This window comes from Mastigoproctus giganteus, chromosome 7, assembly GCF_048544385.1.
Source record: "Mastigoproctus giganteus isolate SK-2022 chromosome 7, ASM4854438v1, whole genome shotgun sequence".
Lineage (NCBI taxonomy): Eukaryota > Metazoa > Arthropoda > Arachnida > Uropygi > Thelyphonidae > Mastigoproctus > Mastigoproctus giganteus.
The window spans coordinates 213,996,840-214,014,651 of NC_143581.1; the positions used below are offsets into that span (position 1 = coordinate 213,996,840).

A 17,812-nucleotide genomic window follows, 5' to 3' on the forward strand; every position below is an offset into this window, starting at 1 on the left:
AATGTAACTGCGTTGGTTGCATTAATTATGATACAATGTTCGAGTAAACTGTCCGTTTCGCACGTTGTCTAATACGGTACTGAGTGATGACTAGACTTCGGATAAATGCATATAACGCAAATATTACAAGCAATATACTTCGTCATTTTTTAAAATGTTTATCTAGGAACTACGTAACAAGCCACTGTACTGAAATTAAATTAGCGTGCGAGAAAATTTCACTGAGCGTGGGAAACGTTTTAATGCTGTTTTGCTCTTCATTTTCAAGCTATCGACTCCATCAAATGAAACGATTTCGTTAAATATGTCAAAGATGTAATCTGTAAAAGAGCGTTATAGTGATCTGTGACAGCGTTATAGTCAGACACGGGTTATAATATAATAACAACGTTATAGCGAATCAGCGTATAGCGAACCGCGTTATAACGGGGGCCTGCTGTATCATGTGTGCATGCATGCTGTTTACATGCAGTGACCTAAGCAACATTTTACCGGACATCTGTGGGAAGTAATCACTTGATAATTATGCCATTTGTTTACTGTTTGTTGTCTCTTCTTTCTGCAAATCAATACTGTGTCATGTGTGTAAACAGTAATTTGGTTCATTTCAAAATTACAGCAACAGCAGTCTTTTCAAAAAGTGTTTTGCTAAATTTTGTCTAATCCTGCCGTATCAATTTCAACTTCATTTAAATTTATACATTTTACATAGAGGCTTTTAAATGAAAACAAGTTTTAAATAGAAAACCAACGAAAGGATTTAACTGTGGCAAAAAATATGATGCATTATTGACTCATTCATATTCTCAGCAAGATACTTCCACAAAGTTGTGCATATTTACAAACTACATTATCAAAGAAAATGTGATTCATTCTACTTTAAACAGATTCTTAGTTAGCATCCCCCCCCCAAACATTACACGTATTACGATTTTATACATTATGTTGTTTGGATTTAAATACTTGAACTTTGACTATATTACACTATACAAAGGGTACTAGGAAAGTTTTGCAATATGACGCAACAATGAATCACAGGAAGCTTCTTGTTGCTGCATGTTGAGACATGTTCATACGTGCATAGTAGCCGCCGCGCCAAGTCGATGAGCTCAGTTATTCATTAGTAGTGAGAGTGTAAAGTGCTTGCGATGGCATCGTGGTCACGAAATGAGATAAGGACAGTTTTGCGGTATAATTTCGTGCGTGGTTTAACCATAGACCAGTGCTTAGAAGAAATGACTCTTGCACTAGATGATGGTTGTCCACATCGTACAACGATATTCGGGTGGTATAGAGAATTCCAAAGGGGAAATTTCACTCTGGAGGATTCTGAGAGGCCGGGAAGGCCACGAACGTCAGTTACGGAGGAAAACGTTACTGCTGTGAGGAAAATGCTTGACGAAAACAGGCGAGTGACCTACCAACAGATAGAGGATACTTTGGGCCTAAATGCACCAGCAATTCGTTCGATTCTGCAAGATCATTTGCACGTGAAGAAACTTTGTTCTCTCTGGGTGCCGCATCAACTGACTGAAGAGCAGATGACACGACGTGTGACTTGGTGCCGGGAGATGTTAAAAAAGTTTGATAAGGGACAATCTCGGTATGTGAACAACATCGTGACAGGTGACGAGACTTGGCTGTACTATTACGATCTGCCGACCAAGGCTCAAAACAAAGTTTGGGTCTTTGATGATGACGACACACCCGTAATTGTCAGAAAATCCCGATCTGTAAAGAAGGAAACGATATCTGTATTTTTCAAATCGAGTGGAATTGTGGAACGTGTCGTTTTGGACACGCAGAAGACAGTCACAGCTAAGTGGTATACTGAACAATGCCTGCCTAAAGTCATTGGATCTATGAAGAACCTGCGGCCAAAGTCAAGAATGGACACCTGGTACCTCCATCACGATAATGCTCCAGCTAACCGCGCCAAAGCCTGCACCGAATATTTGACCACGACAGGACTGAAACTTCTCGAGCACCCTCCCTGCAGTCCAGACCTTGCTCCCTGCGACTTTGCACTGTTCCCACATGTGAACATGAAGCTAAAAGGGAGGCGGTTTTCCAGTGATGAGGACCTTCTACGGGCTTGGGACAACGAGTGTGCTTTACTCCCTAGTGAAACTTGGCAGAACTGGTTTAAAGATTGGTTTCGGAGGATGGAGAGGTGTATTGAATGTAGAGGAAATTACTTTGAAAAAATTAAATAAACAAAGCTGTATTGCAAAACTTTCCTAGTACCCTTTGTATGTACTATGTACAAGATACTGTACATATTTGTCCATATTTTATTTTTATTATTTTAGTTAATATATATACTTGGTATTAAGTATTTTCTAATTAATTTACTATAATAAAAATAAAGTTTTCTTTGAACATTATGTTGACACATGCATGCACGTGGATAACTGAATCAACTGGTTAATTGAATCAATGTTCAGTTTCCCAATGTGATTCTAATAAGTGCCCCTCAGTGTATACGAGACTAATTTACTGTATAAATACACATTTACATTATAATTTATATGATAACACATTCAGATGTTTCTTTACATTGAGAATGCAGACAGAGAGAAATGGATGACATGTTCCTGCAGTATGAGCAATACACTTGCCTTTATATAGATATGCAACAATTACACTGACAGTTACTAGTGAATCTTGAAATGCCGTGTATTAATTAACAATTTCTTTTGATTTCATTAAACTCTAAGTATCTCAAGGATAGGTATCTTGTGCCTAACCCCCCCCCCCTCTGCAATGGTTGGTATCAAAACAGGGGAGGGGGGGGGATTCCATTCCTTGTATTTGCTTTGTACTGAAAATTTCAATACCAAAACAAGTAAGCATTGAAAATGTGCTTTACTCACTAGCTAATGTGCAATTTCACAGTGGTACAAATCTACCTTATACATCTATGCTGTCCTTTCAAATGTTTGATTTTTATTATTAATTCGTTTTTTTTTTTTTTTTTTTTTTTGAATTATCATTTCTATATATAGTATATACTTTTATAATATATTAATAAATGAATACCATATATTGTACCGTATTTGCTCTAGTCTAGCTAAAATAGTATTATTAATACTACCCCCAAATTATCTTCGTACACTGGTAAACTCTCAAAAGGGTATACAATTATTGTAAATTTGTGAAGCATTGCCATAGATTGATACTTCTATTCTATTTGAAAACTGGATTTCACATATCCATAAGCCACCTTTTCACAAGTCCCTGCAAGCAGACATGCAAATTTTGAACATGTGCCAATAACTTTCAGCATCTACTTTACTAAGCTAATAAAGTGCAACAATTAATCCCCACCCACCAAATGAGAGGAGCAAAGTTAAAGATTTGTGCAATTCTCAGAATTTAACCTTTTCTTTCTGAGCTTCTGGACAGTGTGTATGCCACACGAAGCAAAAAATTATGTATGTAAATGCTTTTAAATATTATTTTTGCTATTCTGATTTTGCAGTCAAGCATTATAGACAAAATCCAAATTTCTTTAAAAAATTTAAAACAAACAAAACAAAAAAAACCCTTAGAATTAAGTAACTAAATATCTTTGAATTCATGTTATAAGTTTTTAAAAACTTACCTGAACCATATGATCCTGAATCACAACCATCAAATAGCAACTTTCTACTTTTCTTTGTATGTTGAAATTTGTCATATGGAAAATGAGACTGCCTAAAAAGAAAAGAAATGGGATGACATGAATGTAAGAAAACACACCAAATTAAAAGATGAAAACTTCTGTTCAAGATATAGTAGTGATTCCCAAACTAAGTCTAGTATCCACTTTTAGTATAAAAAGTTGAAGGCAAGGACACGGCAAGCATTGTGGAAGGAGAGAAGTTCCTAAAGAATTCAAGCATACATGCAACTGTGTCAATGTGCTGGGATCTTAAATTCTACTATATATCTTTCATGTATCTTTAACTATCCAGAAGCATCCCCATGATTCATAAGGGGCTCAGTGAAAAGGACAGTAGGACACTTACTGATATGGAGCCGAATGCATATTTTTGTATACAGGAAAACCTCACATAGCGCAGTTTCAAACAGCGGTTTACAAATTGAAAAAAAAATTAACTGCGTTACGCACCAATACATTTGATATGTATGTATGTATTATAATGCCAGCGCGTAGGCCAATGCATTATGGATTCAAGGCCATTCTGACTGTTGTCAAAACTCCCATTATATACAGACTCTGCTAGCATTCATACATTAGTAAACACTCTAGATTTCGAGCGGTGAGGTCATTGATTGTGCATAAGCTGTACAAATATTTTTCCTGTGCATTTTTATTAAAGATTATTTTTTAAAAACATTACACCTTTATACACAAATATGAGTGGAAAGAAGAAATGTAATGGCACTGAGTGTTCTTCTAGATCCAAACATCGAACAAGGTATGAAAGTAAGGCAGGCGTTGCAAAATGATATTCGATATTATAAAGAGATGTATGCAGATAAAAAGAAGAAGAAAAAACTGAAAACTAAGCTGATCAGTTAATTTTCAAAATAAAAATACAGTACATACTTCACTTATATTCTTTTGGTATATACATATACTGCAATAGAAATCATTTCTACCATACTTACTAGTATTTTTCATTTTTATCATTTTAGTTTCTTTTTTTGCAAGAACTTTGTGTGCATCAATTTATAGTAAACAAACACCTATATATTTTTCAACTCTACCCATATAATCAAATTGTTGGAACGCATTACATTAAAATACATACTAATAATGCGGTATCACATAGCGCGGTGTTTTTTTGGCACAAATTAACCGCACTATGTGAGGTATTCCTGTACTAATATAGACTTCAATTCAAAGGTTTATGTATAATGATGATAACTAATATACATAATTATTTTTCACTGTTTCTTTAACTTCATGTAATGTCTTAGTATTCAACCCAAAATTGTTTCAGCCCATTGAGTGAGTCGCCACTATAAACAATCTGTTCACCTCTTGCCTAAACAAGGTAGGGCTCTGTCTATAAGAAGAAAGAATAGAAAATGTGAATTACAGAGTTTGGTAAACATACACTTTGGGGGGGGGGATCTAATTTAGATCTATATGGCTCTGAGAGGAGTTCGTAATATGGAAGAGATCCCCTGTTTAACGATTAAATATTGTTCTATTTCCAACAAGTCAAACACTCCAAACAGCACTTTTTTTTTTTTCTTTTTTTTATCTTCTTTACAGATAGAACTTTATCCATCAACCAACTTTTAACAGTTTCAGTGTTAAGTTTTCCTAAACACTGGAGGGTCTCCTCATATCCTCATAGTATAGTTTTAATAGTAGCAAGCTCTGTAGAATGAGTTTTTTCATTGAGTTTTGTAAAAATTAAATCTTTCTACATAAATGCTTAAAATATGTGTTTGTATTCTGAGTTCACTATCCAACGCTAGAACAAAAGGATGACCAAAAAATCAAATCAAAAATTAAAAAAAAAAAAAAAAAACACCACTTGCTGTCTGTTGTTACTTTGATGTTCATCCTCTAACTCTATTTATGCATTTCTTAATTTTCATGAATATCTTCAATGTCTATTATAAATTGTCTACAATTAGTTGAACACACAGATAAGTGATGGCAGCACACTGTCAAAAAAAATTAAGATAATTTTTTTTGAAACAGTAAAAGTGACATGATCAAGAATCAGAATTAATTAGCACTAAAGGTTATAACAACTCAGCTTAAAAATTAGCTGGGGAAAAAAAAAAAAAAAAAAAAAGCCATAAAAGATTTGGAAGAGACAAGAAAAATTTAGAGCACAGACGGGGCAGGAAACCTTTTTTTAAATTGGACGGCCAAATGCTAATCCAAGGAGTCTACATTGAGCAGCAAATTATATACTCAGTGGTAAAGGAATTGTGACCACCCCATCCATAATTTTATACTGCTACTACACAGCATAGCTTGCAGTATAAAGTCAAACAGCTTCTGATGCTAGAGCAGTGGTAGTTGGCATCTTGTCATGCAAATCGAAGTGATAAAGTAGTAGTTGTGGGATACAGTAAAGATATCATGGAATTTCAACAAGAGTGCATGATTGTGGGAGCTTGGACATCAAGTGCTTCCATGTTGGAAACTGCATGTCTTGTCCGTTGCTCATGGCCATTAATATGTATAAAAAATGGTGCTGAAGAGGTCAAACCACTCTCGCCCAACAGAACTGTAAATAATTACACAAGATAAGGAAAAAAAAAGGTTCAGGGTTCATTGTTTAGGTTGAACAGCAGGTCACTACATGACAGTTGACATCGTAATACAATATGGGGAATGCAAGAACAATACCCCAAATGATGATGTGCCATGCACTCAGACATGGAGTTCCACAGCAGATGACCCAAGATGTCAAAATGCTGTGGTGTCAAAAACGTGCTGGTTAGACACTGGAAGTGAGTGAGTGAAGGGGTTTAATATAAAAAAAAAACAAAGCATTAAGATTTTTTTAATTAAAAATCTTAATGCTTTGGTTAGACAGTGTGCTGGTTAGACACTGGAAGTGAGTGAGTGAAGGGGTTTAATATAAAAAAAAAAAACAAAGCATTAAGATTTTTTTAATTAAAAATTGAATTAACAATTTACAGTAAAATAAATTGAAATGTAATATATTAACATCTATACTGATTTTTCATCATCCACCAGATTTTTTTATCACTTCATTACATAGCTTAGCACAGAGGAGAGCAACATTCTGACAATTAAGTTTATTATAGTATCTAAGTTTATTATAGTGTTATTTAGAGCGATCTACAAAGTTCCCCATAAATTTTGTGATGAGGGGCAGACTTCGTCGACTTTATAGTCTGGATGATCCCATGAAAGCTCTATTGAGTTTAAGACAGGCGACTGCAGTGGCCATTTCATAATTTGCAATATCCCCTCCTGTTTTAGTTGCTTTAATTACCTACATGGCTTTGAGCTGTGCTTCAGGTCGTTGTTATGTTGTAATACATCTTCCATAGTTAAGTCCAGAGGATATTGCATTATGTTCAAAAATGTTTTTATTGCCTTCTTTTCTTAAAATTCCGTCAATTCTGATGTCATCCACTCATTAAAAAAAAAACCCTGCAGATCATGAATGAACCACTACTATGCTTGATTGTAAGACTAAACAATGTGGCACCATTTATTTATTTATTTTTTTTATTCAATTGATCATCTCACAAACTGTATGCTTAAATCCAAAAAATTTCAAATATGGATTCATCCATCCACAGTATCTTTTTCCACTCATAGCCATCAACACAATGTTGATGGCTATTAGCCCAAGCCAACCGTTTCTTTTGATTTTCCAGTTTTAATAGGGTTTTTCAGACTGCTACATGACCATGAAGTCCTGCTTATTTAAGATTAAGTTTAACAGTGGATGTAGACATGATAGTTTCTCTATTCCTACTGAACCCTGCTCTGATTTCAGGTGCAGTATGTTGTCATTTGCATTTAGAAATCAGTGTTATGGTCTTATATTATGCTTCTGTTGTTATGTGCAGTTGTTCTCATCATGGCTTGTTCTATAAACTACCAGTATCCTTGAATCATCAAATGGTAGTTTGCACTCCTTTAAGTGAAAGGCATAGTTTTTTGCCAGTACTTCTCGTGGAATAGCTTTCTTTATACAGAGTTATAATAGCCCTTCTTTTCTCAACACTCAGTTTCTTATTTCTTGTCATGTTTATCATGAAACAAAAAATTTACACCAAACACACTTTGTGAATGGCAGGATGTTCAATTTTATAAGTTAGAGCTCTTACTCCTCAATTTATCTTACTGCATAAACTCAAGAATCAACCACAATCTTATATAATATTGAAATGATATGCCTACTTTCTAGAATATTCCAGAACCATTTACAATGTTCTCCCACAATTGTTTGATTTTTGTACATAATAAAAAATATTTTAATAAAAATTGGTAAACTAGCTGGTCTTATTTTAATAAAAACTTTGAAAATTAAGAAAAATGAAATGTGATTCTTAACTTTTAGGCAGCATTGTATATCTTAATAATGCATGAAGAGAATTCAAAGGAAAACAAATTTGTTTCTATCAATGGCTTCATTTCTTTATATTTACCAATTAAGATAAAAATTAAACAAGAAGGGTAGTTTTTTTATTTACTTTTCAATAAAAACGTTGCATTTATTTAAATCTATGAAAATTTGAAAAAAATGAAGCAGCAAAAACAATCAATTTAATGAGTTTTTTTGTGACTGTTCTCAGCTAAGAACTTAGTTGTTTTGTTCTGGCACTGCTACCTTCAGCTTAAATTGATCATCCAGGTGAGTGTCACCTGTGATCGCAGGCCCATCTTCATAACAGCCATATGTGGAAATGTTGGTTTCCAATAATACAGTACTAAAAGCAATGACCAGCATGTTCACAAACGTGAACATTTGAAAATATTCTTCCATATTTCAATGGGAGCACTTCTTGATGTAAAATAGATACTTCAGAATGTTGTCTTCTGAGAACTGAATCAACTCCACCTGAAAATCTTCAACTGCATTCAAAACATCACCCAGATGTGGCTGAATAGCTAACCTCAGTATGACATGTTCTTCAAAATCTTGGCTAACTTTAGTGTAGTGTGGCCATGGGCATGGTGGACAAACAATCAAAGTGAAGGATGCGATTGGTCCTGAGTGAAGCAGTGATTGTTCCTCCCCTCATCATGTTACATGAGGTGTAACAGGGAAAGGCTGTGTGAAGAACAGAAAGTCACTTGAACTGAGAAAAAGTTGCAATTAGAGAGAGTGAAACACTTACAGGGAAGGGGTCATGTTTTTAATTGACTAATTTTTGTTTAGTGAAAAAAAGGTTAGGTTAGTTTATGCTACTAATTTGGAACAGATTCAAGCAAAAGAAGAAATGTGTATATATTTTTTAATAGACTTTCATTTTAGATAAAAAAAGGTTAGGTTAGTTCACGCCCCTAATTCGGGATGGATTCACACAAAAGGAGTGTGGATTTTTTAATAGACTTTCATTTTAATTTATCACTTCATCCCTGCTTTCCACACTTTTTTAAAAATTTAATTAGTGACTTTGTAATTTACAACTTGCTACTCTTACTGCTATTGTATTGGTGTTTTGGTTGGAATAAAGGTAGAGGTAAAGTGCAGCCATTATCAACCCACTGCAGGATGGAAGCCTCCTCAACAATTCATGCTGAGGGAAATGGACCATAATCTGCCACGCTGGTCCAGTGCGGGTTGGCAGATCGACCGTATTCAGCAGTCAGGGGCTTGAATCCCGGTCTACTCGAAGAGCGTGTGCTACTGCACTCCTGCTCCTGACCACTCGGCTACGGAGGCCGTCTTGGTTGGAATATTGTTGCATAACTCAGTAGTGTAGAAGAATAGTAGGGTTTTAATTGTAATAAATAAGTATTTTGAAGGTTTTAATCACTTTTTGGACATATCTTTTGTATTTAGCAAGGATATAACTAATTTAGCATTGTGATCATTACGGTATAGTGTAACTTGATAATGTATATCTCAAATATGATAGCTAAGGTATAACATATAACTATATAGTGGAATATGTATATCTGCATTAGCTTAGTACAGTATAGTATAGTAAATTAATCAGTTAAATTTATTAACCTTATTGATTTTCATTAAAAATTAATTAAATCTTATTTAACCAGAAATCATGGCCCAGAATAGAGCAGCAAAGCAACATGCACGAAGTAGTGGGAGTGCTGTGGCTCGGAAGAGAACTGAAGAGGGCGATTCTGCAATGCAACCAAGCCTAAAGAAATGTGCGCAACTTGTGAAATGTTTGCAGACTTTGTGGGACAGGACATCATGTTGCCATGGGGGTGCCTTTGTATCTGCCCGATGTAAGCAGTGTGAAGAAGTTAGGCGGCAACTCAGTGTTATGGACCTTTACAAGAGCTTGAATAACAGGGTAGATGCTCTCGAAGGACTTAAATTGGGGGACCCATCAAGCTCTCAGCTTTCCACAACAATGCCAGAGCTTGTATGTGATCATCAGGCAACAGTGGCAACCTTCAAGGCAGAATGTAATAGCCCTACAGGAGCTAGTATTGTCGGTGATGTTATTGTCAGGGAGACGGGAAATATATTGTGCAAAAGGGATAGGTGGAATAAGACCCAGTTATGTCTGCCAGGGGCAAAAGCTGATGACATTGTAGAGCAATTATCTTTTAAGGAAACAAATGGTGATGTTGTACACATTGGCACTAATGACATTAAGGGTAGGAAATCTGCAGACTTTCTTAACAAGTACAAGTCAATGTTGAAAAAAAAGGTCACAAGTCAGGATTATATTTGAAAGTGTCTGAAATTCTGCCGAGACATGATAGGAAGGAGTATATGATGAGAACCTTGTCAGTCAATTCGGCCTTGGAAAGATTGTGCAAGGCTTGTGGGGTAGAATTTTTCTCACGTGGTCTGTGCTTGTTAACAGGAGAGATTGTTTCTACAGGGATGGGATACATTTAAATAGAAATGGTGCAAGAATATTTGCTGATGCTATTGAGGCAGTGTTAGGTGGGTCGGTAAACTGCTCGCTTAGGGGATTCACAGACTAATAGAACAGTAGCCACAGGCAGAAGACAAAGTGATTCTTGCACTGCTTCTATTGGAATGACCAGCAGCCTGGAAAGCAAGGTACTGAGGATTTCAAGGGCTACTGTGATTCATCATGGAACAAGTAAATACATGGGTTGCATTATGGTAACTAACGGTAGGAATAGTTATGTAAACTTGCATGTACACCAATGCCAGGAGTATAGTAAATAAATTCGATGAGCTTGAAGTGCTAGTCAAGACATCAAAGGCAGATATTGTTGAGATATCAGAGACATGGTGTCACACAGACATAAGCAGTGCAGAACTGGAATTTGGGGAGTACAATGTGTACAGAAAGGATAGACAGGACAGGAAGGGAGGAGGGGTTATGCTGTTAGTTAAGAATAAGAAACACATAAAATCTAAGGAAGTGCATCCAACTGATACGGGTGGACAATGCAATGTTGAGTCTGTTTGGTGTGACATAAGCACTGGGAAAGGAAAAATGAGTAGGTGTGTGTTACAGGCCTAATGAATCTGATGAGAATAATGAAAAATTGTGCAGAGAAATAGTAAGCCAGTAAATCAGAATGTCTTTTAATGGGGGATTTTAACTTCCCAGATATTGACTGGAACTTGTGGTTTGGTGACTCGCACACTAGCAATACTTTTGTGGATTTACTGTTACTCTCGAACATGTTACTTTTTTGTTGCCTCTCGAACATGTTACTGTTTTCTACAGCAACATATTCGAGGGGCAACCAGAGGGAATAATACTTTTGATCTAATTATAAGCAGTGATTCTTCATGTGTTAAGAATCTGCAGAAAAAGGAACCACTAGGCGGCAGTGATCAGTGTACTGATGAGGGATTTACTTAAAGATGTAACTACCATCAGGGATAAAGGGAAGGGTTTTTGCTTTCATAAAGGTGACCACGGTGGTCTCAGAGAGATTTTAAATCCCATACAGTGGATTCAACTGATGATGTTACCAATGGTGAATTCTAAATGGGAAGCTTTCATGGACTTTATCTTGGAGGGTACTAGGCTTTTCATACCAACTAAAAAATACTGTTCAAGGTTTAGGCCTAATTGGATGTCAGATGAATTAATGAGGCTTGTGGCAGGGAAGAAAAATGCATGGGATGCACATAAATGACAAAGAAGCCTATGGCAGATATAAGCTAGTCTGTATTCAAGTTACAAAGAAGGTTATGCACAGGAAGGCAGATTCCAATAAATCTTTGGCAAAGGATGCAAAGAGTTCTTTAGTAACGAAAATTCTAGAAAGAAAGAGATGAATCAGATTGGTCCACTTAACGTCGATGCTTTGACTATTGATGATCATGCTCAGGTAGCTGATAAACTATTATTATTTATTATTATTGGCCATGTGGTGCATGGAAGCCTGAGGTTTATGCTGCACCAGCCAAAGGAATGGGGGGGGGATCTGAATTATCCTGAGAGAGAGATAGAGAGAGAGAGAGAGAGAGAGAGAGAGAGAGAGAGAGAGAGAGAGAGAGAGAGAGAGAGAGAACGAACAAGAATCAGAAATAGTAGAATGATGATATCCAGCTCAGGACCTGAGTATGGATATCACCAGGCCCATACTCACCAGCTGTGAGCCCCTGGGGTTAAATGAGTATTTTGCATCTACATTCACACATCAGGAGTTATTCAAAGAAGCCAGAAGTTTATCAAACTCTAACAGGGAGCTAAGTGATTTTGTAACAACTGAGATTAAGGTGGTGGAGAAATTTCTGAAATTAAACATAAGGAAGGTACATGGGATGGATGGGATCTATCCAGTTATATTAAAGGAGGCAGCAAAGGAAGTAAGCAAACCCTTGGCCATAATTATGAAAGCTTCCTTGGACTCAGAGGAGATCCCCATGGACTGGAGATGCACAAATGTGTCCCCAATTCACAAACGGGGATCAAAGGGTGGATGGGTAATTACAGACCTGTTAGTCTAACTTCTGTTCCACGGAAAATAATGGAGCCACTGGTTAAGGAAGCAATGCAGGATCATCTGGACAAGCCTGCAGTTATAGTTCAGCCACAGCATGAGTTTGTTATCGGGAAGCCTTGTCTGACAAATTTTATTGGATACTATAATATGGACACAAAGGAACTGGATGAAAAAATAATTTTGATATCATGTACTTGCATTTTAGGAAATGCTTTTGATACTGTTGCAAATGGAAGACTACTGTACAAAATGGAGCAGTATGGCATTAAGGACAATTTGCTGCTATCAATAAAGGGATGGTTGAGTGGGAGAAGACAGAGAATGGTAATCAATGGACACTGCTCTTCGTGGACTAATGTTATTAGTAGAGTCCCCCAGTGTTGTTTTCTGTATTTATCAATGGTACTGATGAAGGTATATCAGGGTTGATGTCTAAATTTGCAGACAGTACGAACATTGGCAAGGTTGTTAATGACTGTAATGATAGTATACTACTGTAACAACATCTAGAATAATTGGGAAGCTCAAGGAAAGCCGAAGTGCGAGGAAGTGTCGAAGTGTTACTGCAGAGTTCGGTACCGCCCATAGCATTGTCTCGCATGCATGGTCGGTCTTCAGAATGACAGGTACAGCTGTTTGAAGGAACAGTGGTGGTCGTCCACAAAAAATAATGCCCAATGATGACAGCTTTATACTCCTACAGGCCAAGAGGGACCAACACCAAACAGCGGGATCCATTGCAAACCAGCTGCACAGGATGCAGGACATCACGGATTACTGTGGCCAGAAGACTCCACAAAGGTGACTGTTTGCCTGACGGCCAGTGCGCTGTGTCTCTTTAACACCTGCCCATTGCAGACACCATTTACAGTGGTGCATCGAACACAAGGACTGGACAGCAGCGCAATGGGGTAAGGTACTCTTTACTGAGTAGAGTAGATTCAGTCTCAGCAGAGATTCTGGACATCGGCTAATCTGGTGAGAGGTTGGCACACAGCATCATCCCGCAAACATCACTGAAAGGGATCAATATGGCGGTTGAGGTGTTTTCATCTGAGGAGGCATTATCTTGGATGGACATACACAACTCCAGATAATGGAAGGTGGTACTGTAACTGGTGCATGCTACTGTACTGAGGTAATCCTTCCCCATGTGCGTCTGTTCCAAGGTGCCATTAGCCCCGAGTTAGTGTTTACGGATGATAATGCCACACCCCATCGCACTGCAGCTGTTGATATGCTTTTGGAAAGTGAGGACATTGTTCGTATGAATTTGCCTGCCCGTTCTACCATCTGAATCCCATCGAACACATATGGGACACTCTAGGGAGATGCCTAGCAGCCCACTGGAAAATGTTCACCAGCTGAAGTTGGCACTGACAGAGGAATAGACGATGTTACCGCAAGAGCTTATCAACAACATTGTTCTAAGTGTGGACAAGCAGTGCAAAGCCTGCATCGACATTAGGGGTGGCCACATCTCCTACTGAGGACCACCTCTTCTCTTTGTTCCATCTTTGGCAATGATGCATCTGTATCATGGCTGCCAGTGCTATGTTGTCATTTTTGAATAAAGTCCCTCTGTACCTTCATTTCTGTAACTCACAAGGTTCCTTTGGTATGCTTTTCCCATATCCAGGCCGCTCCTATGAGAAGCTACAGGTGAAAACCTGACTGGTCCTTAAATTTTGCACACCAGTGTATGATATGGTCACAAAGGAACTGGATGCAAATAATAATTTTGATATCATGTACTTGGATTTTAGGAAAGCTTTTGATGCTGTGGCACATCGAAGACTAATGTACAAATTGGAGCAGTATGGCAATAAGGGCAAGTTGCTACAATGGATAAAAGGATGGTTGAGTGAGAGAAGACAGAGAGTGGTTATCAATGGCCACTGCTCTTCGTAACTAATGATATTAGTGGAGTCTCCAAGGGTTCGGTGTTGGGACCATTTTTGTTTTCGGTATTTATCAATGATATTGATGAAGCTGTATCAGGGTTAATGTCTAAGTTTGTAGACAATACGAAGATTGGCAGGGTTGTTAATGGCAGTAATGATAGTACACTACTGCAACAGGATCTGGAAAAGTTGAGTAGATGGGCTGAGAGGTAGCAACTGAAGTTTAACATTGGCAAATGTAAAGTCCTGCATATGGGTAGCAGTAACCCCAGCTTAATGTATCAACTGGGTGGCACTACACTCAGGATAGTGGAGAATGAAAAGGACCTAGGGGTAATTGTGCAGTCAGATATGAAGTTTTCTGAGCAGTGAAAGAAGGTTGCAAGAGTAGCTTATGGTGTCCTGTCAGTGATATACAAGAATTTTGCTAGCAGGGATAAGGGAGGTGATTGTCCACTTGTATAAGGCAATGGTCAGGCCAAACCTTGGGTACTGTATACAGGTCTGAAGGCCTCATTTAAGGAAATGACGGCAGAGCTGCTAGAATGAGTACAGAGAAGGGCAACAAGATTGGCGAGTGGAACAGAGGGTTGGTGTTACCAAGAAAGGCTTAAGTTCTGGAAATTGCAGCTTCTGGAGACTAAGCATCTGCAAGGTGATCTAACTGAGGTGTACAAGGCCTTGAATGGATTGAGCAAGTGCAATGCTAATGGGATTCTTCCTCTTGCTCAGATTACTCACCTGAGGGGTCAAATTCAAACTGAGGAAATACAATTGTAGAATAGATGTGCAGAAATTAGTCTTTAGCCAGCAGGTGGTTGATAGTTGGAACAAACTTCCATCTGTTGTAGCGGAGGTCAGGAACTTAAATAAAATCAAGGCAGAACTAAACAAACATTTATAGAGTGAATGGATCTGTGAAATGGGAAGGTTTTTTTTTTGCTGATGCTATACAAGCTTGCTTCCTCGCATCATATGCCTCTCTCTCTACTAATGCTTACTACCTTGTTTTCAGCAATTAGTCGAAAATACTTTACAGAGAAATGTCACTTGATGAGCAAAAGGTCATGATGTCTCTTCTTCTATGGTGTTCTGTGATTGGCTGATCGTTAGGAATGTGTTGTTGTTATTTGGTTTTTAGGAGCATTAGCAACTAAGGCCATATTGCTCCGGGGATATGCGGTGGTCATTCCCTGACCTTTCCGCATCCTCCGTATTTGGTGGTCACGGGTTCGAACCACGGCTAATCAAGAAGCGTGTGCTACGCACTGCCATTCCTGCCCACCTGAGGAATGTGTAGTTTCTTTTCTGTTTTTGATCATTTGCTAATATGCTTGTGAGTTTATTGGGAAGGACGTTAGTTTTTGTTTGCCGTGGTTAAGTGTAGATGTCTTTGTGCTGGTGCAGTTTTTCTTTGCTTTTGTTTCTTTGTGCTGCTGTCATGATTTCTTTGCTTCCTTGTGCTTATTCACTGTTCAACCGTAGTGGAGCAAGTGACTGCAAAAATGTATCTTTTGCAAAATGATGGTTGTAAGAGTGTGACTGATTTGTATATTTGGTATATGTGTCATGTGACTGTTTGTCACGTGGCTTTTCTCTGTGACTGGCCATGTGACAGGAGAAAGGGAGGGAGGAGCAATCACAGTGTTCACCATGCCCAGGGGCACCCTGTTCCAAAGTAATACAAAAATCTTTAAACCAATCAGTGTACTGATCTATCCAATCATCAGTTACACCTACATATTCTATCAATGAAAGTTATATATTTTTCTTTTCGTTCACTTGATGGCAAGAAACTGCAAGTGTCACTGAAACTCCAAAAAGTCAGAACTTTTCTACCTAATTGCAAGCTTTTATTTTTATAAGCTTACAATTAAACATAAGCTTAAATGTGAAAACCCAATCACATTTTAGTATAGTTTAGACAAGTATGAAAAAGGCCACAGGTGGGCTTTTTCATACAGGTTCACAGGGTGGGGAACCTGTGGCCTTTTGTGGCCTGGTATAGAGTAAATAGCCAAAAAGTGGAACATGCTAACATTTTTTATATTTAGGAAAATTTGTGAAATAATAAGAGAAGTTTACCTCAACATAGTACATAGAACACTTCTCTTATTATTTCACAAATGTTGATATCAACATAGAACAAATTGAGCATTACAGCTCTGGTTCATACTATCTAATATTTAAGAAAAGAACATAAATAATAAGTCAAACTGATTTGGAGAAAAACAGCCCATGCCATGCTAATTGAATTAAAATATTCAGAAATCAGAATTTTAAATAAAATAAATGGAACTAACAGATGGAAGGTCTGGAAAGACCATAATGTAAACGTGTTATGTGCATACGGAAAAGATGGGAGAAGGGGAATTAGTCATACACATATTCAAAACAGAATAAATGGTAGGAGGCAGACCAAGACAAAGTATGGTTGGTCTTGTTGATCATGCCACCATTAGATACCAACTCTGGAAAGGACTAAAAATCTGACAGGAAATAAGACAGCATGGAGAAAAAATAGTTAACAGAAATCTAATAAATCAGACTTTTCCAACCCACCACACTATAGATGAGTTAATGATGATTATACAGTTTTGTGTTTGATTTTACAATCAATTTCTCTACTAATTTTTCGTTCTCAGTGGCTACCTCAAATATAAATAAAAAAATTCATTATTTACCTTTTCCGTCTAAATTTTTCTGGATTCTTAGATGATTTATCACAGTTAAGAGAGGAGTGTGATCTGGAAGAGAAAGTTACAAAATGATATCTAATACATTCAAATAATCATAAACAAGATTATTTGCTGGTATCACTGGTATACATTTTTTTTTTTTTTTTTTTTTAAATGTTTTCTATTTTTTTTTAATATAAAAAAGTGAATTTTGGATAGTTTTTAGATGCAGAATAGCCGACCGGGCTAGCCAGGTGGGTAAAGTGCCTGTCTGGCAACCCAAAGGTCACGGGTTCGAATCCCGCCTCGGGCTTGGATCAGAGTAAAATGCAAAAACTTTGGGAGGTGCATTATGGCCACAGAAGCTGATGCGCCAACAACAACAAAAAAAAAAGTTGCAGAATCCAAAATTTTAATTGATATTGCTTATGTCTTTTTTTTTTTTTTTTTTTTTTGCACAAAAACAATAAATAAAAATAAAAAAATAAAAGATATATTACTAAAGCAAAAGTTCCTGGTACAGAGTATTAAGAATAAACAGTAAAGCACATAGGTATTCAATCATCTCACCAAATCAATACATGACTTCTGAAAAGCTGGAGATCAAATGACTTTAAGGAGTGGGAGACAAGGTTTTCTGGTCAAACAGATTTAAAAAAAAAAAAAAAAAAAAAACC

General features: G+C 37.2%; 1 protein-coding gene across 4 annotated transcripts in view; it reads right to left on the reverse strand.

Moving 5' to 3' along the window:
* Positions 1 to 17,812, reverse strand: part of LOC150083662 (uncharacterized) — a 396,332-nt gene that overhangs the window by 163,319 nt on the left and 215,201 nt on the right. For all 4 annotated transcript variants that reach the window (XM_090378102.1, XM_090378101.1, XM_090378103.1 and 1 more), the window contains 2 exons: positions 17,142 to 17,204; positions 3,608 to 3,699 (listed from right to left, as the gene is read on the reverse strand). In XM_090378102.1, coding sequence (XP_090234228.1) covers positions 3,608 to 3,699; positions 17,142 to 17,204 — 155 coding nt within the window. The remainder of the gene's footprint in view (positions 1 to 3,607; positions 3,700 to 17,141; positions 17,205 to 17,812) is intronic.